Here is a 24,802-nt window from a genome sequence, read left to right as displayed (position 1 = left end):
ACGTCGCGGGCTCCCGGTCTAGTTAATAAGTATAACAGCTCTCAATGAGATCCACAAAAAGATAAGTTGCAGTTGTGGTGGAGAATCACTGGTATGAAAAAACGAGAAAAATATGTAGCAAAAGTCACACTCATATTATGCAGGAAAATAATTATCCATTGTGGGAATGCTTATAATAGAAGCGTTCGTTTTCATGCTGATATATATCGGCAAAGATTATGAGCAAAATTGAATTTAGTTTGCTGCTGGTTTTGCTTCGTGCTTGTTTGAGGGCACACTCTTCGACTTTTACATTCATGTGCGACAATGGATTACTCGAAAATGGATCCAGGCAAATAAACTTTTGAGTCACAGATTGTTCAACAACGCAAATAAGAAAAAGCTGTGTTCTCTAAAAAACATAATAAAGAATCGAACATCAAAGAATCAATATAAAAACATGAAGTTTTTATCAACATCATGGAATTCCACGTCCAGAAACTATGGAAATGCAACAATAAAATGAATGCAATGAATGCTTGAATAACTTAATAATTATAAACAAATCTTATTCATAGATGCAACTGTGATACAAGTTCGATGATCCTGATTCATGTTAGCGATCGAAAATGTTTTGTTTGGCTTGATTAGCCATTCTGCACAGCCAAAACTACACCAAGAACTTTGTAAAAGAAAATATGTTCTTTCTGTCCAAAATAGTTGAGGCAAAGATGGGCTACAAAGGACGCTGTTTTAAGTAACGAGAATAAACGTATGAACGTTTAAATAGCGTAATTATTTACTGACTTTGGTTAGTAAATAATACACGGTTTTCACATCCTCCCTTCTCGAGTTTTCAATATTCGTTATCATTTTTATAAACGGCGCTAGAGAGCTAAAGCAAGACTGCTGAGCACTGGACCAGGTTCTTCGTCACTGTCGACACTTCTCCCATCCTGTTCTTCTTCATTAATGCTAAAAAGTTGACGCTCTTCTGGAAGATTAGGGGATTTAAGTCTTTTTAAATACATCCAGAGATATATTGGAAGTCCAAAACCAGCAATGGAAGCCATAAGAAGACCAAAGTTTATCTGAAAATCAAAACGTTTTCGTTCAATTGTAGGAAAAGCGCAACGAAGCTTTGTGACATTTTTTCAAGAAGAATTGAGCTAAGCGAACCCGAGGGGTGTCGAGTAGAGGTTGCCGTTATAACGTATTTTTTGGTCATAAAATTATTGAAGTGCGCACGGTTCATAGAAACCTATAGTTTACAAAGATTTGCCTCCGTTTATTGAAGCGCTTTCGAATAATTTGAAGAAGCTCAGTATTGTTGTCAATATTTGTGATGACTGTGAATTACCGCTATTAAGAGAAAAATTCAATGAATTAAATCATTAAATCTCTTGGATCAACAAACATTATATCACTTACCCAAAACGGATCACCTCCTAAGGAATTGTTGATGACAACGAACAGTGGGTCCTGGACGAGAATGAACATGGCGGAAAGGAAAGATGCAAGACCAGTCAGCTTGCCAAAATGGGAAAAATGATACCTTGAAAATTACAATCTTTCAAGTCGAAAATACATTGCAAACAAAAATTTTATTCCTTATCGTTTTGTATTATGCAGAAGTCGGAAACGGCATTTTTTAACGACGACTTTACAATTTAATCCTTACGACCCAGTCTTCAAGATTCCGACTCCATAGCCCTGATAGCATCGCAGCCATCTTCAACATATTTCACATCACGTACTTACATGCATGCGTACAATCCTCCAGTCGATGAGTGAAGAAACGTCCTGACAGCTGTGTGGATTATGAATCCCACTATCTGAAATTAAAGCTAAACGAGTTAATGAAACTCTTGTGGTGGTTTTACCAGAAAAGTAAAATGGTGGAAGTCACTCCAAAGAAGCGAAACACAAGAGTGGAAAAACATCTACAAGTTTCGTTTGGTTCATGACCATAAAGCAACCCGTTTCTTCATTTTATGCGGATCAATTATGAGATTATAATGTAACAGAAAGACACAGAATTTGACGATGCACATTACGCAAACCGCATGCGACTATTGCTTTGTTTTTATGAATAATGCCTCAAAAGTCAAACCTTTGATGTACTTTGAGATGTTGATCCTTATTTCTCGAAGGTATACAACGTTGGATAAAAGCAACCAGGCACCAATTTACAACGACTTGCAGTTCGGTAACTGGTCGTTTTGTTGAACTAGCTGTCGACGTTTAATCTTTTTAAACTTACTTGCAATTCCAGGATGGTTTCAAATTGTATGATTATCCCAAAAACTGTCAGCAATATATTGGTGAGAACGAACGCCCTGATTAAATTCTTGACTTGTTGCTTCTTCCGCTTCAGCTTGTTGTTCCGACCAGAGGATTCATTTCTTGGTTTACTGATCTTAGAGCTTTTGTGGGTGACTCCGTTAACATGGCTACTGCCTCTATAAGTATACACGATTGAGAGCGGCTTGTCTGATGAAGACAATTAGCATTAACTGACGGGGTTAAAGAAAATTGTCAGTTGCATCGGCGATGGCAATAGATTCAAGAGAGACATACAAAACAAACACACATATTTGATTACAATAAAAATAAGTGTGAGTAATGATGGTTCTGATGTCCCCAAACCTCTGCTCTAGCTTCTTGATGTGAGAATTGCAGCTCCTCGTAGATTTTACTCGGATCAGTGTATTGCAGGATGCAATCAAACGAATTAAATCAGCAAACAAAAACAATCAGGTTTGGTAACTAATAAAATTTATTTAAAATTGTTTATAAATCTTCGCCACCCTAAAGGAGGCTTCGTCAAAGTTTTATTCAAATAGAATCAAAGTAAGCCTATCACAACAGATTTGTATTCTTATTCTGTTTAAAAAGTAGTAATGTTGAATTACTAACCAAATACAGCTACAAACACAATTGCAGACTAAGACGCTGTTTCTATGCGAGAAATTTTGTCGTAAAATAACATAAAATGATTCTATTTACCCGTTGGAGTTTATATCTGTATCAACCGGGATTGCTGATGTTTTGTCTAGTTTTGGTTTCTTTTTGGGTCTTTTTTTGTCTTTCTTCCCACTCAAATTCCAATCCATTATTGTTCCAATCACAGGTGCCATTAAAAAGCAGTTAACTTGCAAAACTCCGAACAACAATGTGTAGAATTCCACTATAAGATTAGCAATCTAGAATTACCAACTAACCAAGCAATGAGTTGCGTTGTTTGCAACAATTTTTCAAACGAGAAGTTTTAAGAGTAGCCTAAAGTTTGAAGACAATTTAGAATGTGTAGAATCATTATGATCTTCATGTCACTTACATCTGCTTCCACCGCTGATAGAAGGCTTGTAACGCATTTTTTATTCAATCCTACACCGCTTAGTTTGGCTACCTCCCCGGCCAGTGAATGCGGCTGAGAGAGACAAACTGCTGAATACGTCTCCTCCAAGTGCCTCTTCCATAAGGCCTCAAACGGTATACCTAATCTAAAACTACTGCACAAAATTACTCAGACCCGATGTTTTCCAACCTGTTTTAATTTTAAAAAATGTGTTCCATACAAAAGAAGTAGACAAACCTGTTTCGGTAGTTTCTTCATCGGAAAAACCTTTGTGCTTGCATGAAGATCTGAAGTACAGTTCCAACCATCCCATGTAAGCGATGAGCCGAAGTTGAGTAAGACACATTGTAACAAAACTCCAAAGTATGCAAGGAGTGATGAGGACTTTCAAAAACGACATCTCATCTCCAGAATTTTCCTCATTTTTTTTCAGATCAATACTAAGAAAAAGTTGCTTGCTTAGGCCATGTGTTATACGCGTGAACACTTACAAACAAATCAACGTACAAATAGCAGTCAAATCGAATGGTTTAGCAAAGTTTAAAATTGTGTGCTATGGTTATTTCTTTTTGTCAGATGTGTCCAAAAAAATGGTTAAAACGATGTTTGCACTGTTTTGTAACTACAAACGTCAGACGTTAAGAGTAGGTAAATTAGGAAGCAACAGCAGTTTTGTGGCAGTACACCACGTTCATTAGATTTGTTGCTGAAGTTGTGTTGCCAATTTTACTGGTATAACAAGCTAGCACTTTATATCTTTGAGATGACTCTCTGCTTCTATGCCATTTGAGATTAAATTGTTTCAAAGAATTGGAGGATTTAATTTCATTTTCAAAACATACCAAATACAACATTGATTTTGTAAAATATGCTATAAATATAAGCCATACTAATGAAATAGAAACACAAGAAGAAAGGCATCAAAACTGGTTACTGGAACAATGCAAAGCTCTTATCTAGATCAACTTATTAGGTTTAAAAAGCTTTTCAATCCGGAAATTAAATTCCCCCTGCAAATTACAACCCCCTCCCCCGGTTGAGAACCACTGTATTAAGGTGAAACAGGCTGTTAAAGTTTCTAGTGAACTAGCAACTAAATTTTATTTAATTCGCTCTGCTTGGTTTGTCGCTTGGCATTGAGCACTTTTTGCAGTATTAATGGCATTTATTGTTTAAGAAGAAAGGCAAATGCTTATCAAATGTCACCAATGCTCGGTATGTTGTTTCATTCAATACTTACAAAGAAGTTAAATAATTATGGTTTTCAGATGGCGCAGTCTCCATATTGCTCATCCGTCGTCCGACGTTGGTGGTGTGGTGGAGGAACTTCTTGCCGCTAATTTTGTGCTCAAATTTAAACGCTCCAAATCTGAGCTTGATTCTGCCAAAAAAATAAAATGAATTATTTCTTTGATGCATTACAAATCAGATCAACACACTCTCCCATTAACTCTATATTTTCGTTTCTGTACTGTGAGCCCTGCATTTAACGTATACTAATGCTTCCCGGCCCTGTCCATACAGCATGTTGCTGTAAATAGGCCTAATATATCGTTATAAATTTACTCCACTCGCTTACCACCCAAATTTTTCTTGACGTCATTTCCTCCCAAAATCTCTTGCAGGATAGAATAAAGTTTGTAATTATGATGATTGAAGTACTGTTGTGATCTAACTATACTACAGCAGTTTATACTTTTTCTTTATAGCAAGAAGAGGTTCTAGTGGACCCGCAACATTGATGGCCACTGTCGTGTTGGTCTTACGTCATGGTGCGTACTACGTGTGGGCTAAGCAATGTCACTGTAGGCAAAAACATTAGTTGGGCATACTACAGTATCTTTCGATTGTTTTAATCTTCTTTGCGGCAGCCATTAGAGCCCATAAACTATTGCAAGAACAAAAGTTTTCTGCTTTGTCATTAAATTAGATTTAAAAGATGCTCGTCAATATTTTATTTAGTGTAGATTCCGCCTCTCTAGTTTCTTCAATACGTTTCAGGCTATAGGTCAGGGGTTCTTAAACAGGGGTCCGTGGACCACCAAGGGATCCGCGGACTAGTTTTAGAGGGTCCATGAAGGCCCAATGGAAATCTTCGTGTTTAATTCTAAATATGGAATAAATTTTTCAAAAGAGATTAAGTTCAAACAACGCTGATTTTCCTCAGGTTAGTTTCCTCGCCATGCATTAGCATCAAAATCTTTCCCAACAAATTTGAAATAAATTTTGTCTGGTAGTGTGAAAATCGTTAATTTTATCAGAGCTTGTGCTTTGAACCAACGAATATTCAAGAGGTTATGTCAAGAAATGGGAGCGGAACACAAATTTCTCCTATATCATACAGAAGTTCGCTGGCTGTCAAGGGGACAAGGTTTGAAGCGCTTTTTCTTTTTTTCTATTAGACAAAAATATTGAACTCTCAAAGCAGTTTAACAGTGAAGAGTTTATTCAAGGGTTAGCTTACTTGGCGAATGTTTTTATTCATATGAAGGTAAAATATAGAACGATTTATCTCATATGAGGTAAATCGTTCTACTCAAGGCCCTGCCGTTACAACTATGGACGCTTCTGAAAAACTTAAAGCTTTTCAAGACATGTTATCTCTGTGGAAAAAGAGATTGGAGACTAACAACTATTCTAATTTCTCAACGTTGGAAGAATCGATGATTCAAAATGGAACTGCAGTTTTTAATGCTCTACCATCTTCTCTGCACACAGACATGTGCAGACATTTGGAAGCATTGCAAAACTCTTTCAGAGGTTACTGCTTAGCCGCAGAGGATATTAAAAATACTGCATGGATAAGATTACCCTTTCCTCGTTGAACTAGAATCTATCAGTGATGAGGACCTTGCAAAAGATGAGTTTATTGAACTAAGGGCAATGAAATCATTAAGAATGTCCTTCAATTCGAAAAGTATTAGCGATTTGTGAAGTTCGTTGACGCAAGCATATCCTCTTTTGGTAAAGAGAGCCATGGCTGCTTTAATTCCTTGTGCGATTACATAGCCTATTTATGTGAGTCAGGATTTTCATCATTGGTAACTATCAAAACAAAGAGTCGAAACCGGTTGAATGCAAAGGATGACATGCGTGTTGCTGTTGCCCTATCAAAGACGAAGTCACAATTTCATGTTCTTGTTGAAAACAAACAGCAGCTTCCTTCACATTATTGAAATTAAATCGAAGATATTGAAAAACAATCTGCATTCGCTATTTTTTAAATTTAATAAAACGTAAATTTTGTTACCAATTCATATTAATTTTATTGCGTTCTTCTTCTCTCGTGTTGTCGCTATATATAAGGGCATCCGTTGGTTAGCCACTGCCTGGTGTCGTCATCGATAGAAACTAGGCCTTCCATACCATGAGGAGGTCTGTATAGCCGGCAATCCTTGATAATGTGGGCTGCCGTCTGCACTTCCCCACACTCACAAGCAGCACTCTCTGCCAAGCCCCAACGCAACATGTCTGCGCCATAGAGTTCAACACCAGTGAGCAAACGGTTACGCCTTGATGAGGCAAGTCTAGAGAGGCCATGGCCCAGCTGGTTCTCGAGCGGGGATCTGAATACTTGGCGAAGTGGGGATGTGCTGCTTGACCATTGTTCACACCACGCCTCGTGGTATCACTGTTTGCTAGGGCTTCCACCAGAGGCTGCCAGAAGGTCTTGTGCAGCGCGTACAAATGGCTTTCTTGATTTTAGCCGCTGCTTTGGTGGATATCTCAGCGTGGTTGTGTGTAGCAGATGGCCGGGGTTTAAGGCTTTACGGCTCAGGGAAGGAACAGCACGTTGACGCCGTAGTGCAGCTGGCTCAATGTTTGCAAGGACAGGCAAGCAGTCAGTTGGAGTTGGACGGAGGCATCCTGTGACAGTTCGCAGGCAGTTGTTTTTATTGCGTTATGTCCAATTCATGCTGATCAAAAAAGTTTCTCGGACTAGGCCACAAAAGGGGTCCACGCAAACCAAAATTGTTTTTAAAGGGTCCGCGTTAAAAAAAGTTTAAGAACCCCTGCTATAGGTGCTTTAGAAAAATCTATGCAAAGGCTTGTTGGATTCTATATATTTCACTGATGAATGTTTTCTACATCGGCAATGGTTTAAAGGAGGGATAATGTTTATAAAAACTCATTTTGTTTTGACGTAAACTGTATAGCAAATATTCACAACAATCTTGGGTAACCTAAACAACACTCACGCGTAACTGAGATCATCTGGTCCGGGGATTGGGTCTCCAGGTGTGTTGAAGTAACAATTTAAAAAAGTAAGAAAGCCAACAGCAGCATGGAAAGACATAATAGCGACAAAAGAGACTCCAGCATCATAGGCAATCTGTCATTGTGTTGCATAAAAGTTTAAAACAAAACTATTTCCGAAACAATGCACTACCACTACTATTTCTTTTTTATTTGCAATTTACATGTTGGAGACAACTATATCATCCACATTGGGAGCAAAAGCTAAAACAATACAACAGCAGCACGATGAAAAGTAAGTTATGACTTATAAGTTGGGTTTGAAAACTTTGTTGTTAATGTTTTATGAGTGATTGTAAGAAATGAGTTTGTCTACTGCTAGTTCTTCCTTTACTCGAAACCGCTAATAAGGGATGAAAAGTTCAGTGTTTCTATTCCGGCTGTGCAGAACCCACCTTGAAAAGCATATACATGATCGCTGATGCAGAATATGACCCGATCATAAGAGCTATCATTGTCGAGCGGAGGTTCTCGAATAAGTTAGGAATAGGAAAACTGGTAAATATGTAGACAACCCCACCCATGCCGTTCAGGCACACCGCAGGCGCGATCAATATGCTGTTGTCTACAGAAAATAAAAAAGTGGAAGCATAAGTTTCCGTATCCATTTCGATTGATAATGATAACAATCATTTCTTTGCACTAATTGGATGCAAACATAAAAGTCTCCGTAACTGGAAATTTCCAGTCTGTTATTTCAGTTTTTTTGGGCTGTGATCCATGAAGGATTGAATTCGCCTCATAAAAGTATTCGGCTTCTCTTCATTTAGTTTACTTTGGTCAGTTCACAAATAGCAAAAGTTTTAGCATGAACTAAGGAAATCTTATTCAGTTTTCTAACCAAAAAGTTTTACATTTGCTGACAGTAAGTCATTGTGAATATGTACACTCCATAAATAAAGCAATAGGAGTCTTCGTGCAAGGAATATGTTTAATTCGTTTTTAATCGTTACACTTGCACAATACAATCATCCTATATCTGCATGTATTAAATATTTCCAGGAAAACTATCCCTTACTTTCTGTATCCAAGGAACCAATCGCAAACAATATGCACGAAGCCATGAATGCCCACCTGTGATACAGTAAATACTGAGTACATCACATCATATAAAAAAGATGAGTTTGCAAATAAAGTCGTTTCGTTTCAAACGGTAATAAGCACATCATAAACTTTACTACCTTCGGCTAAAGCGATCGCGCATTTGACTTAGAGATGGTAATGGTACAAACATTACGCAACAATGACTTTGTTCAAACTACGTTTGCACGAACTACACCAGGGCTTCCCAAACTTTTGTGCTCGCGACACCCTTTACGGTTAAAATGATAGACAATGGAAAATATACATGTGTAAGATTTGTTAAAAGGCTTCATTTGAAAGAAACCTAAAAACGAGCTACCGGTACTTGAAGCCTACTACTTTACACGCAGCCTACTGGAAACAAAACAAAAAGCAAACACGTTTATTCAGTATGATGCTGCGATACGAATAATAAGACGTTGATATGCTGTCAATGCAGTTCCATTATTAAAGCTAGACCTATTTACGTAGAATGGAATCCATAGCTGTTCAGAAAATTGTTTTGAGTAGTCGCACCAGTTTTAGCAATTGTGTTTTGAAACAAATGTCTGAAAAGTAACATGGTATATAAATAAAATTGAACTCTCTGCGACCCCTGAAGCTCGTTACGCGACCCCTTTCGGGTCGCAACCCCCAGTTTGGGAAGTCCTGAACTACGCCATAAAATCGCTTTTACCAGAGCTTTGAGAAATGCTATTGCAGAACTAGAATTGTCGCATGCAAAGTGTGTAGGCTACATTATGTTGAAGACATGGCGCGTTTTATTACAGTTACCAACTGCTTGTATAAATTTTAACAACAGCTGCAACTGCAGCCTTCTAGTAAGAACACCATCCAATGCTTTCGATGTTCTTTTGGCTTCTTAACATTTTATATGTAAAGTTTTCCTTCAATTTTTCGTTACCAAGAAACAAATCACTGATTTTGTATGAAGGCGGCTCTGAATAACCACTTTGCCCGATAGACCCTTTCAAACGCATTAGTTGCTGTCGACCAAAACGTGATTTAGATATATACGTATAATACGTACAGTATATGACAGGAAGCCATGGATACAGATTTGCATCGGTGTGATGAAGAAAAAGGCGGCATCAAATTTGAATTACTACATCTACTTAATAGCCTAGCCCATGGCCACATAAAGATACGGCCTGATTTGTCACATTTTGCAGAAATTTCCAGGTTTTTCTAACTTTGGGCGAACGTTTAAATAAATTTTTCTAAAAATTAGATTTTTACGCTTTCTTTATTCTTTTCCCCAGATGACACAATAGGTTTTAACATCCTCACATGTTGAAAAACAAAGAAAATTTGATTTCGAAGATTTTAGTCAGACTGTTAATTTTCATTAACAGTCTGATTTAGCGTTTTTCAACTTACTTTTTCTCATTTGCTACTGCTTCCCCAAGGCAACAAAAAAAGTTCTTTGTCATTAGGAGGAAACCTCAAAAAGTAAAAACATCTCAAAAAATATCAGTCAAGCACTAGCAGTAGCTGTAATCAAAATCTGCAAAATGTGACAAATCAGGCCGCATCTCCAGGTGGCCATGCCTAGCCTAAAAGTTCGACAACAGCAATAACAAACGATCGTTATTATTCACGGAAACATTTTCGTAATTCGACGTTGAACAATTTTATATTTTCGAAACTTACTTTTTTGTGCCACAATCGTGTTTGAGCACAGCGTTGTTGTTTTGTGAAACGTCACTTTACTGTCTGTGGCCAATTAATCAACTGCTGGAGACTGGAGTGGATTCCCAATGGCCTCTGGTCCTTTTTGTATTTGTAGATACTACCAATTCCAGAACGCTATCAACGCTAGGCCGTTTTCGTAACTGAGCTTAGATGATGTTATTAATGTTAACGCTATGACAACACTCCGTATACTCACGTTCCGCATAAACGAATCATCCGTGATCCATATTTATCCATAATTACTCCTAAAATGATAGTGACTCCGCTCAGAAGGGAAGATCCAATTGAAAAGTATCTGTTGAGTATTTCATCTTGCTCTGAGCATGTCGGATAGCCCGATGGGGTAAACCTCTAAAAAGTTAACATTATGTCCAGGCCCGTAATTATACATTTTAGCTTGGGGGGGCTCAAAAGCTGTTGCGAAGTAAAAGGCTATGCACATAACATTTGTAGTTGCAATGAGTCTAATTTGCGGTTTTTCGGGCAAAGGCACGGCATATATATGTTATAAAGTCACAAGGTGCTAGATAGCAGTAATTTCGAATGATTGGGATAATTCCAGCCAAAGCATGGGTAATTCCAGCCAAAATGATTGCAGAATAGAATAGATGCAATATTTTTAACACACAACTTTGTCAGGAATGATCCTCGTGACTTTGTCTGGTACAGGTCTCCACCAAACCAATTTATCCCCTTTGGGGTGTAATATTCGGCAGTAAACTGGCAGTCTGAGCTAGAACTAACTTAAAATGAATAAGTTCGCCTTGATTAACGGTCTAAAAAACGTAAACAAATTTTATTGGCTACTATGTTTGGAACTACCAACATTTGTCGTCGCGTTCTTGTGTGTGTGATCGCCATGCCATGTAAATATAAACAGGACTGACCCAGCATCAATTTTAAATTTGGCCAAGCCAAAGTGTCGGAGAAAAAATAACTAAAAAGTTGAGCAAATTTGAAGTTTTCAGTAGACTGTTCCAAACAAAAATACTTTTACTATCGAAAAATTTCTTTCTATTTTTTGGTCTTTTGTCTAAGTTTCAAAACAAAAGTTAGTCGTGTTTCAAAGCAACATAACTTCGTCTTGTTACGTTTTGATGCGATGCAGACGACATTTTATAGACAAAAACTTCGTTCGTTATGGTTCAAAGAAATTTTGCTTCAAACAAGCCTAATTTTTATAAACATGATATTTTATTCACGATAAGTTCACACTAGTTTATTGTTAACTAAATGGAGTTTCCTGATTGCTACGTCTTTAAGGCCTTAGTTTGAAATGTAGACTGTAGACCAAGAAGTGTAGCATTCAAACTAGTAGCTGTCAAAAGAGTAGCAGTCACTCTGTGCAGCAAAGTTGACTTAGCACAGTATCAAGCCGGCTTTTATTGGGACTAGTGGGTCACTGCATGCTGCTTTCGCAGCTTGAAATGCAATAGAAAGCAATGGAAGTGCTCGCATTTCGGAACATATTTCCAAAGCAATATAATCAAATAGTTTATAAAAATTGAGCTTGACCATTTGAACAATCTGCTCGAGATTCTAACTGAGAAAATGCAAAAAAGAAAGTCACCAAAAATTGGCAACCAACCTTCGGCCCACCATGCCACGAAGAAGAAAACATTTGGACAGAGCCATATTTTGTCGGTCTCCGCATACAAGTTACATAAAAAAATTAAATAGCTTCGTTCTTTATTTGCGTGGCACTGGTAAGGATTGGGAGTTTATGTCATTACATAGCTTCTTGCATTCGCTTACACCCATAATGTTAACCGACTATTCACTATTGACTGCATCAAATTACAACAGTAGTTGCAACTAATTCATTTTACAACTAGAACGATATACGTCACATTCGCTTTGCAGATAGCTGTTTGCTTATGCCACCTCATGATGTTTTGTCGAGCTTAGAAATACATCGTCCTAACAATTTGCATTGCCTGACATTACCAAAATGTCAGCACTTTGTTTGAAATTGAACAATAAGTAGAGCAAAGGATTATGTTTTGATAATGACTTGTTTCATTTTTTTATTTTTGGAAAGTTTTGAGATTGTTGAGAATGAGAATGTTGTGTTGACGATGCGTAGCAAACTTTCAAGATAATATTCAATAAATAGCAGCCAGTTTGCTTTTAGAAAGATTTGCGTGCATTTAAAGTGTGGTGATGTCAAATTGACACAACGAAGTTAAGTTTTGGCGACTATCACAAGATTACATTATCCACGCACATAGAATGGAATTTAAAATCCTTCTTTTCCCAACAGCTGATATCACTGATAAACAACTTTTTCAAACGTTTTTTCACCGAGAGACAACTGCAACTTTACTGCCAAAATACTCGTGACACCCAATGTCAAAAGTAAATTGTTACAGCTGCTTTACTGCCAAGTCCACTGCATCATTTTATCTTACAATAGACAATGCAGAAGAGGCATACCAGGATTTTTGCCATCTTTGACAAAGGTTATAGCAACGTCATCAAGCCAGCTAAAGACTATTCTACTTGAATGCCTGACCTGGAACTGCTTCAAATCATGCCGCCATGAGATTGCTCGAGCGGTTGGACGCAAAATTAAGGAATGGAATGAACTGTTTAATCTGTTAATTTTTCACTTTAAAAAGCATGAAGCACCCTTGAAAATCTGACTTTGATTTGTCAACACAGTGTCCTTGTTGGTGTCGTATGATACTTTAATTTTTTGACCAGAAGAACGGACCTACAAGACGAAAACAGCGTAATAGACTACATCATGTAGATTTCCAATGGGGGATATAAAAAAAATGGATATCAGACGGTAGTTCTTTAGGTCCTCTGCTACACTTAGAATTTGCAACCGCATATTCTTCTCAACATTTTTGGACCCGGGGAATGGCAAAAGCAGGACGAAGGAACATATAACATCAGAACTTAAAGACAGGGCCGGCATGGCGTACAAGATCTGAGCAGGTCATATTTGTGCTAGAAGATTGGTGAGCTATAGTCTTACAAGTGCAAGGATGACTACCTTTTGGCAAAGGCCAATCACTGACAACAGATACATTAAAACTTCAAGCTTATTTTCACAAGCAAATGTCCATCCGAAAGGTCGAAGGACAACCTCAAGGAAATATTTGCTAATTGAGGGAAACCGTCCTGGTAGTTGATTAACCTGTTGAAGCATTTGAAATGCTGATGTTTGCATAAATATATCTCCTGGTGTGAGAATTGTGGACAAACAAGTCACAAGAAAGGCTGAGTTGCTGAATAGGTTGCTGATATTGCTATGACTCATAAAAGTTAAAGCGATTGGGCAATGTTACAATGGTAATCTTTAACCGACGATTTGCAACAAAATGCAAAACAAATATTAACCCAGGTCACCGATGGTCTTCGTTCGTTATCAATACTAAAACACGGAACATGATTTCACAGCAGCTTACATTTGAGTACTGTTGAAAAAAAATTAACGCTTTTCGGAGTGTTTGGCTATTTGGTCTGATCTATTTGTTGAACCTCAAAGAATATTTCTCTTACCACCGAAGGCTGGTCGTCCCCTTTGTGGAAGTCAAATATATTCTTGGTTTCGTTCGTTGGCAGCTTGTCGTCGATTGACAAGGGAGGGTCGGTGCTGTTGGTCAGTGTGATATTGCCTGCAACAGATCAGCCCATTCACGCAAAGCATAACACCAAGAAATGAATGAGTTAAGTTCTGTGAATACGCGTTTTGCAATGATTTATTGCGTCTTGTTTGTGTTAACGACTAACTCATGGCAATAAAGAAGCAATGGCAGTACAAAAGTTGCTGTTTTCCAAAAAGCCTCAACAATCAAATACTTAAGGCTTGCAGTAAATACAAATAAATTGATGCAATCAACAACCAGGTCCGTAATGTCGATCAGATGACATCATTCTGGCATTCATAAATTTCAGCATTTTTGCCTTCATCAAATTAACTGATTTGATTTTTCATCCTTCGACTAAGACAGCTTCTTTGCAAACTTATTGCTGGCAGTTTCACATACTTGTAGAAGCTTTGAACCAGTGATACAGGACAGGTCAACCAAGTAAAGCTTCCGCTTGATAAGTGTTGTTGTCGACAAATTATCCCATGCACTAATTACCGTTGAGAGCCGTCCATAACATGCGTTGGTAAGTGCACACCCCGAGAAACAATCAGCTCTGCTTCATGTTGTGCACAGTTGGGTGCTTAGCCAATGTAGCTACCAAGAAAGACTGAATCAAAGAGTTTGCTTAGATTTACAAACACATGAAGGACTGAAAATATGACAAATCTTAAAATCATAATTTTAATAACATGTTTCATGAATGGTAGCACCAAATGTTTTCAGTGCTAAGCAAACGTTTTTGGGAACACCAATTTGATTTTGAAACCCAACTGCATAGTTTTAAAGGCTGAGGATAAAAACTTGATGTTTGCCTATAGTGATAGCAATTGCACATTCAAAATGATGAATAAATAATTGTACTGTATAAGTTCAACAGCCAATGTTAATTTTTTTCTTCTAAAGGAAATGCATGAAACATGTCCGGCCCGTTTCACAACGTTTAAGTCCAAATGAACTCTCTTTGCAAATATTTAAAATAGGCTAATAACTTACTGCGGATTACCACGAATAGGAGTAAGTTTTCCTACATAGCGAATTCGTACTACACCACTTTGAAATCGTGTTTTTGTGTCACTTGTCAACTTTGCAGATCTTCCAATCATCGTAATTTGGTAAAATTAACAAACATGTTTATATGGTCAGCCATATGTTATGAAACGGCGCTACAAATAGGCTTCTGTACTATGTTCACCGTAAGTTGGAAAATGAATGCTTGCGATAGCTGAACCGCTACATACTCCAACAATGATGCAATCTCTGCGTGTTCAAAGATGGTCAACAAATAATCTGACACAAATTTTTTTTAAATGTCTACGTGTAAATAGGTATACTAACCAGGACCCTGCTGAAGAATATACTAGGGCTGTAATATGCAGTGTATGTACTTTCTCCAACTTGGGGCCTGCCAATGCTTTGTAGTAAAACATGAAATCATAATTTTTACGGATTGACACCAAGTAGCTCGTGGACGATCCATGTACTGTTGATCTAAGATACTTTGGTTGGGACAGAAATGTTTCAATGATCCTAATATTCAACTCACGATCAATTCTAGTTGTGTAAATGGCAAGTTGTCGCCATTTTTATGCTTTCATTAAGTTTTAGTTCCCATTTCAGGAGAAAAGTAAAATATATGTTGTCTTCCAAGTCAAGATACTTTTCAGCATCCAGCCAGACCTCAATCTCTTAGGTCAAGAAAGTAACCACGATAAATGTAATGTCTCTACCTCTATCCACGTGGATGTTCTACGCAGGCATCCAATAATCTACTAACAGGCTTCCATTGCCCATAAGTTTTAGATGTTATTTTACATTATTGTCTTTAATAATGACCCAAAATAAAACTAATACGATAAAGGATTTTAGAAACTAAAACTTTATTGCAAATTTTATTTGGGCACCAACATAACGGCTGCAGACCCTTGTGACCTACTTTGGTCGTTATTTATGGTAATTATTATATTAAATTGTAATTTGTAACCAAATACCTTAAGTTGTGAAAGCCATTTTAATTGTTATGAGATCGATTCCTGATGTATCTCAACATAAAACTGTTTCAAAGTTGAGCTCATCCAACTCACCGAATGTGGTGTTAAGGTTGGTAACCTTGCACACTGTTGAGTAGAAGCCTTCGTTCTTCAACATGAGCAGCAGAGAGCTCCAGCCAAGAAGCACGGCGGCGAACATTAAATTCTCCAAGACCGCAGTGATCGCTATCCACCACTTCCTTCTGTAGGCTTGCACTAGAGTTGGAGCCATTACTCAGTTGGACGCAATTCTATTCTGAGTTATATTCCGAATCAAGGGAAACTAGCCGGTTGCTTGTCCGATTTTGTTGCTTTTTAACACAACGAGCTAGCAACAAAAAGTTGTAACACAGCAAAGAGCTAAAAGTATTAAAAACTTTTTATAAGCCATAAACCTGCAACAAATGGCGCTTAATGCATTCCGGTACTAACCTGTGTATACAGACTGCTCTACAAAATGGTCTATGATATGAACAGTTGTGAGCTTGGTTTTGTTTGTTCTATTTGAAGAACAGCTTGCTTTACGTTTCTCGGGAGCTAGCTTCAAAAAATTAAAGATGTTTTAATATTTTAGAGAAACTTTTGCGTTGCGTTAAATGTCATAGTTTTCTTCTCACAAGTGCCCACTGGTCTTGATTTGACTAACATATGATTGATCAGTCACACATTATCTTGCCTATGTCACTGTCATCGCACTGGTGTGGTGCCGCAGTGCATGCATCCACCTCAATTAACTATCCAATTGGGGTATAAGGCCTTCCGCAACTGACGTCACGACTCTCGTTTGCGTCAGCTGATGTTCAATTACCAAACTCGCCCACTAGGCTTCGTTCGTGTTGTGCACTATAAACGACCAAAAGTCCATTGATTACCTCATCAACGCGCATTGATGTACCGATGACAGTACATTTTGCACCTTCATTGCCGTTTTGCTACCCTTTATCTGTTTTTAGTGCCAAATCAATCTGCATTAGCTTGGCTCTTTCAAATTTAAAAATCGGTGGCGTTAATCTGAGATGAACGGACATGGCAATTCTATGTTGGTTACCATTAGTAAATATAAATTTTTCTTAAATAAGAAAAAATTGAAACCCCTCTTTCAAGAAAATTCTGCATGCGCCACTTCTATAGACAAGTCCCAAACTTCCCTTCCCCTTTACATACGCCTATGTTTCACGCAATATAACAGAGTGAACTTTTCCAACACGAATTAGCTCCATATTGTTTTGGCTTCGTTTGGAATGATGGTATTGAACTGAATGCCAACAATGACAACCCCTCAACTCTATGAACTAAGTGATTTCTTCTACTTCACTTGCAACTTGCTGTGAAAGTTAGAATCTTGCTAACAAAAGCTGCGCACAAGCTTTTTGAATTCCATGCTCACTGTTTGCAAAGTTCGTGGTCGCATCCCATGTTGAGAGCAACAGCAATAACCAATTTTGCACACCTCGAGGCGATCTATTGTAAACTAGGTCCATCTGCAAAAACTAAAGTCCGAAAAGGGAACCTACCACAGAAAGCAAATGATGGTTGATAGTTCAACTTTCACTCACTTCTTTTTCTGAACAACTGCAAACAAGCAGTTCTATTCTTGCAAAGCATACCTCAGCTGAAGAGTGATTCAACCGAGCTTAAACGCCTGTACGTCAGAACAACATTGTCACACGCTAAACATATGCCAGTCAGCATGCTGTTGTCATTAAATCAGCTGATCCAAGCAATAAAAGCTGTTTACGCTTCTTTGCGCGAAGGCAGCTTCCTATTCTTCAACAATGCTCGAGATTGTTGCGTAACAATTCTCGGTCTTGCACTCACAACTAGTTGCATTTGTGTTGTCATTATTACTATCCTGGACGTTGCATTGATCAAGCGCCTGTTGAGAAACAAAGTCTTTATACTTTTGTGACCTCGAACTTTCTACTGCCCATTTCTGCAAAAGTCATGACATCCCTGAACGACATTCGATGGTATTGGTTGAGTGGTTCGACCTATTGGGAGGTTGGTATCATGAAAATTCGTTTAGGTTCACAACCCCAACAGCAAATCAGTAATTTTTTTTACATTGATTTAACGTCTGCATAACAAAGACTACAAATTAAGATAGTTATACAACAACTAACCTACATATCTGCTCTGCCAATACAAGCATGAATATCGATAGTGGGGTGTGGCCATAATGGACAATGGCAAACAGCTGTTTCGGCTTGGTGGGCCACATCATTGTCATTTCTCTTTGATTCTCCATTTCTCGACCACCATGACATATTGCAATTAGCTGCTTTTCGATGAAATTGTACATGAACGTGTACATGGTGTTTGAAAGGACGTGGGTTCCACACCGCTCCAGAGCACGCGGCAGCTTCAAGTCAGCTGACACAGTTGACTCGAAGACTATATGTCACTTCGCTGCTTCCTGTCGTCTGTTGTATCGCATCTGTGATCGCAGTGTACTGTATGTTACCGCAATGGGCGCAAATAGTAACATGATTATTATTACTATTGGCGTGCATTTTCAACAAGTAAACAAATGCAAAAAAACGTCTTTGTTGTACATTGAGGTCACTTTGTTGTAAATGTGACGGCTTATGAAGTGGTTATTTTGTTTTGTTTTTGTTTGTTTTTCATATCTTTATCCTGCATTGCGGGAAAGCGGACTTGAGCGCTATGCATCGGTGTACGCCTTCCGACCTACACCTGACCCACGCTGCAGCCGACGGCAATGTCTGTTTCCGATTGTCTACTCTACTTATGACTTAAATTTGGTACTACCCATTCGAAATCGAAATAGATCACTGGGTAGAGGCAATTATCGTAAAGTTTCTTGCCCAGAGAAACAACAACAAGTGCGGGTGGCTGGAGTCGAACATGCAGGCTCTCGACTGCGAGCCCAACGCGCTAACCACTCGGCCACAGACTGCTGCTGCTTTTAAAGCTTTTGTCTGAAACCTGTGCAGGTGTAGCCTGCTGATAAAGTTGACTAAACTAAACTAATCAAGTTCTACCATGCTTATGCGATGTTTTAATGAAAACTTGTTATTTATTTTATTTTTTATAAAAATACTTGTTTTTATCTTATATCTTGATAAGTAACTGCAAAAAGAAACCGGATAATATGAACATTTTTAGTCACTTTTTAACAACCTTTTCTCAACCAAAAAGTTCCATAAACTTGGCTAGGCTACAACATGAGATCTGCTGCCATTTGTGGCCTACCAAAGTGCTGCATACGACCTTTTGGTGTCAATCTCAGGCTACTGTAGATATACGAACTGGGTATTGCTAAAGATGGAAACATATGATATTGATAACATGTTTATCTTTCCAGATACAAGAATTGACCTCACTCTATCGTGTGGTTAAGCTCATGTTAAAGAACAGTAGCGCTTACCCAGACGGCCTCTATATCTGGTGCAGATCTGGTCATATCCGTACCCGATCTGGGAAAGATCTGGATCAGATGAAGTGACTGTCTGGATAATTTTCTGCCTTATCTAAAGCGCTAATATCTATTAAGCTAATAAAGTGGGCCTAATAATATCAATAGGCAACGTAAACTAAATATGACTATTTTTTCTTTTGGCTTTGTCACCATCTATTACTCTATTTATCCGAAAATATTTATCGCTATTTTGATAAGAGATGAGAGAAATTGCACAATAAAGGGTTTGTTTGAACAACCTTCACATGGTGAAGTCCAGTGCACTTATGTCGAAAGAACCGATTCGCTTGTTTGACGTCAAATTATTATGAACAGACTTTTTCCTTGTGAAACAAGCTACTTCGCACACCAGTCAACATTGTTCTATGACGATGTGTTTATGGCCTGTAAAAGCGCTGCATCATGCAAATACAATTAGACTAGAAGCTCTGACCATTGGGAAATACACCGGATTTTTAAATACGTATGAGATTAATTTCTTGCCATGATGGAGACTTTATTACCCGGTTACCCCGAGTGTTTGGAGTTTAGGAATGTCGTGAATTGTACGTCAACAAAAGGGTTGAATAGCGTTTGTTCACCTTCGCTTTGACTCAACGTTGCAAACGCTTTCACAAACGAGCATGTTTTGGATTCATCGCCATGCTGGACCGCTTACATATTACCACCTTTTAAATCGAGCGATTGCTGCAAAACATAAATTTTGTGTAAGTTTGTTCAGCTCTTTTAACATGGAAGAGTTTCAACAAAGAGAATGATGAAACCTGCAAAAAGGTGCTGCAAATCAAAATTATTAATGTAGTCACATGCGGTGACTAATTTTTTTTTAGCGAATAGGAACAACTCAACTTGACTGTTCTAATATTGACTAACTTCTCGTGGGACATTTCGTTTACAAACCAATTCTTAAGTAATTTGTAGCAAAAGAACAAACAACGAATGCAAAAGGTAATAATAGTTTGTAAAGGATTGCAGGAAGAAAAATGAAGGCCGTGCTTACGCTTCAATGGATGGCATATTCTTCGATTTAATTGTTTTTAGTGATTATGAGGGGAAGCTTTTGCTTACAGCTCAAAACAATCGACATGAAAATTTAAAAACTTGCTTTTGTGACGACCAAAAAGTTCAATGTCCCTTTGACATTGACAAAATCAAATGTAAAAATCTCAGTAATAGCAATTTGGTCTAAACAAGTATCCTCGATATTTCTGCGTGTTTCACAAATCAATAAAGGTATCCTAAACATTTGCGCCTTTTTATCGCAACTAGGGCTGTTTGGCACTAAAATAATGTGAAATATTTTGTTTTCTTTCCACCCAGAATTTTTCTCTTAGCCTCGTTTCGTTTTGAAAGCAAACTAATTTTGTCTCGTTGTGGATTTGAAACGAAATGATGGCCTACTTAACATAAATGTTTTTCACATGCGTTTATATATTAAGATTCTCTTTGATTGAGCTACGGTAGGCTACTATAGTTTTGGGAAAGAAGTAATTCTGGAATACCATAAAAAGTGGAATCATAACAACTTAATCGGATTGAATAAAATTATTCGAAAACAATAAATAAACTAACAAAATAGCAACATAAAGTCGAATATTTTAGGCAGGACTCTCTGCCCTCGTTAGGAAATAACCAAATATATCTAAGCAAAAACAAAACAATTAATTGTAAATGCTGATAATAATAATAAAGCAACTCCAAGCTCAATAAGCAACTGTCCGCTGGAGAGGCACATTTCCAGTTTTTGTTCTAAATCACGTCTGTTTCATGTTTTCTAGTTGTTTTCTTGGTTTTTCTTAATGTTACAATTTGGGCAGAGAGGTAACTTTTTTTAAACCATAAACAGACATAACCCAGCAACAACACTACATTTAACATTAGCCTATAAACACAAAAAACAAAAACAATAAGCTAACGTTTTCGGCTAGTCATACAGCCCTTTTCAAGCTTAGAAGGAAAATACTTTTAAAAGAAATACTAAAGTATAATAAACTATCACACTATCACAGCAAAACTATAGTCAAATCTAAAAATTTGAGAAACTTGCTTAACTAGCTCACACAAAATGATATAAGTGTGGTATAAGTATAAGATATATATAAGGCTTGAAAGAGACTGTATGACTAGCCGAAAACGTTAGTTTATTGCTTTTTGTTCTTATAATGTTAAATGTAGCGTTGTTACTGGGTTATGTCTGTTTATGGTTTTCTTAATGTTGTTACCGCTCTCTATCTTGACTGATGGATACACTCTATAGTCGACTTTATAATAGAATGCAATGGATTGAGTTTCGCTTTTTGCAGCAGGATCGTTGTTCACTTTGCAAGTGTAGATATTAACGACCTGTTTTAGCCTGTGCTGCAGTTCGCTGTGATAGTAGCGGGTTGCACTAGCTTTCGGAACACAGTTCCCTAGTCATGTACTATTACGGGTGGTGTTGAAGCCAGTGTATCGTTGTTTTTTAAGACAAACCTGGTGCTTAATCCGAAAGCTAGTGCAAACCTTTACTACCACAGCGAACCCGCTAAAACAGGTTGTTTGTATATACATTTGTGAAGTTATAACATAATTTTAAACATAATTATAATTTTAATAAAAACAGTGCAATTAAAGACCATATTAGAAACTGCCAATCGTGCTCAAACAATAAACCGTCATTGCAGTCCTTCAAAATTGTTCGTAAGTGTTTGTCCGAGTTCGACAACAAGATTCACGAGGCATTGATCATCAAATCTTTCAACTCAGGGCTCAACAGGCAATTATTTGCTTGCGGAGCTTCTTATCTTTTAACAGTTTTTGATTGATTTATCACGTCTTGTGCTTCTCGCATTTGCTTTGTTTGTGCCACTATCTCGTGTTGTGCTTCTGTCAATCTTGCGTAATTCTGCCTGATTCCTTTTCTGAACAATTAATTAATTTTTACTTCTCAAATACTTGACCCATGGACTTCTAAATAGTATGCTAATATGCTACTATTTAGAAGTCCATGCTTGACCCGTTGTGCTGTGTAATTTTCAGTTACCATTTTGTGTGAGCGAGGCAGTTTCTCAAATGTTTAGATTTGACCATATTTTTGCTGTGATACTATATGATTCTTTAGCATTTCTTTTAATATGTATTTTTCTTATAGGCGTGAAAAGGGCTGTATGACTAGCCGAAAACGTTCGCTTTTTGTTTTTTGTTTTTATAATTTTAAATGTAGTGTTGTTGCTGGGTTATGTCTGTTTATGGTTTAAAAGAGTTACCTCTCTACCCAAATTGTATTATAACAGAATGTTAACAACTTTAGTATCTGTTCTTCAGATGTGTTTGCACTTAGGTCTGTGGGTATGGCAGTTATTTTTGTCATTTATTATTAACAGCATTTACAGTTATTTGTTTTGTTTTTGCTTAGATGCATTAGGTCATTTCCTGACTAAAAGAGAGACTCTTGCAGAACACGTTCGGATTTATGTTGTTATTTTGTTAGTTTAACTGATTGTTTTTGAATAATGCTATTCAATTTAATTTTTTAATTTAATTTTAACTATCACAAAACTACATCCAATTGCAGCAATAATAAAATCAAAAGTTTTAAAACTGTTCGGCCACACTAAAAGATCACAATTCGGAATCAGCAAAGTTTGCACAGAAGGCAAAGTAGAAGGAAAAAGAAAACGTGGCAGACAACCAAAACGATGGCAAGATAACATTCAATCATGGACCGGACTCCACTTGACGACACTGGGCGAGTTGGCTCAAAATCGCCACTCTTGGAAGCAAATAACCCATGTTAATGCGCAATCTGCTGCAGGCGGAGATGACGACTGATGATGATTTAATTTAATTAGGGTTAGGGTTAGGTAACTAATTTTAACGTGGCTTTAGTACACTGATATCAGTAAAAAAAAAAAAAAAACTTTTTGCGTTTTACCATGGCTCAAAATCGATTGGACAGCAGCTTATGTATGTTGTACATTTATTCAGACGTTGCTAAATCTTTATCATTTGAGGCTGTGATCCGTAACTCTGCATTGCAAAAGTCCTTAAAGGATTGAATTGAATGCTTTGTTAAACTATTTTTGTTGCCTGTATTGTGTGTTGACAAATGTTTCATCAACAAAATAGTTAGCAACAATGACATTTTTGCTTCAAATATAATTGAGCAGTTTGTAAATATTTTCATATTCAAAAAAGCTCTTTTCATATCGATACGTTGTTAAAACCGGACGTTTAAAGGAACTCAATTTCACGTTGAGGAATGTATAGGCCAAGTTCAGCTAAAACAAACATGCAATGCATGATACAAATGTGTTGTTTTTATGTTGCTGCTTTTTTAAGCTCATTTTTCGTATTGTTGACCTTCAGTACTGATTTTCACAAAGACCCTGCTACTTCTAATCAAATTTGAATTATTTCAGGGATCATGGAACGTATGGATGATTTGTAACTTATTTTGATTTGTTATTTTTTGTTATTTTTGTTATAATTTCGATTTGTTATTTTTCGATATAAAAAAACTGTTTGTAAATTGGTTTGTTCACAAAGCGATAACGATTTAGTCAGCTCACTAACTACATGAAGCAGTGCCGGCATATCTTATTAAAGTTATTAGTAAACAATCCGATTTGATAAAGTGAATGTCATCTGAGACACCGAGACCTAACCCTGGCACGCCGTCAGCAAGAAGCGGTTGACTTGATCACATCGAAATAAGTTGAGAATTAAAATAAAGTGCAACCAGCCTCATGTTTAAAAAGAACAGCTACATAGTAATGAGCATCTTCAGTTCTTATTCAAATAGAATCTATTTTCTATTTTCTAATCTTATTTCTATTTTCTAATCTTATTTCTATTTGAATAAGAACTGAAGATGCTCATTACTATGTAGCAAAATATATATTCTTTTTAAACATGAGGCTGGTTGCACTTTATTTTAATTCTCAACAATCCGATTTGGTTAGACATATTCTAGTCTTGCATAGTTATGAAGGCAAATGTAAGACCAGGAGATTTAATAAATGAGAGTATTTAAAATCTAAGTGTAGTGTCTTGCAAGATAGGCTACTGTAAATCTAGTTTCAAAGAATCCTTTTATTGATCTCTTTGTAGTTCATGCTCATTTTTCAATGGCCAAATCATCTGACGACAAAAGGGCAATTTTGCAAATGAAATATCGATTTTCAACTTGAAATCAATCGAATCACTTCTTAAAAAGTAAACCCAGTGGCAATATTTTCCCACTGATTATGTTTTACTCAATCGACCAATCAATAGTCTAATGATGTACTTTTTTTCTATTTTATTAGTTTGCAACAGAAATGGAATTAATGTTGACCAGTCAAAAGCAAGATCAGTTTGTTCATGCTGTGGA

The 24,802-nt window shown here is 37.2% G+C and overlaps 1 protein-coding gene across 1 annotated transcript; it reads right to left on the bottom strand.

Moving 5' to 3' along the window:
* LOC145772300 (large neutral amino acids transporter small subunit 4-like) lies at nucleotides 1-16,393 on the bottom strand. The gene is made up of 13 exons (XM_082584166.1): nucleotides 16,062-16,393; nucleotides 13,889-14,004; nucleotides 10,572-10,726; nucleotides 8,616-8,671; nucleotides 7,993-8,162; nucleotides 7,540-7,673; nucleotides 4,581-4,721; nucleotides 3,578-3,780; nucleotides 2,989-3,169; nucleotides 2,243-2,441; nucleotides 1,741-1,814; nucleotides 1,411-1,534; nucleotides 1-1,070 (listed from the first exon to the last, which is right to left on the bottom strand). Exons 1-13 carry the CDS (start codon nucleotides 16,237-16,239, stop codon nucleotides 867-869), a joined length of 1,935 nt encoding a protein of 644 aa, XP_082440292.1. The 5' UTR covers nucleotides 16,240-16,393; the 3' UTR covers nucleotides 1-866.
* Nucleotides 16,394-24,802: the final 8,409 nt, after the last annotated feature.

Source organism: Aplidium turbinatum, chromosome 6 (genome assembly GCF_918807975.1).
Source record: "Aplidium turbinatum chromosome 6, kaAplTurb1.1, whole genome shotgun sequence".
Taxonomy (NCBI): Eukaryota; Metazoa; Chordata; class Ascidiacea; order Aplousobranchia; family Polyclinidae; genus Aplidium; species Aplidium turbinatum.
This window is presented reverse-complemented; position numbering and strand designations above follow the sequence as displayed.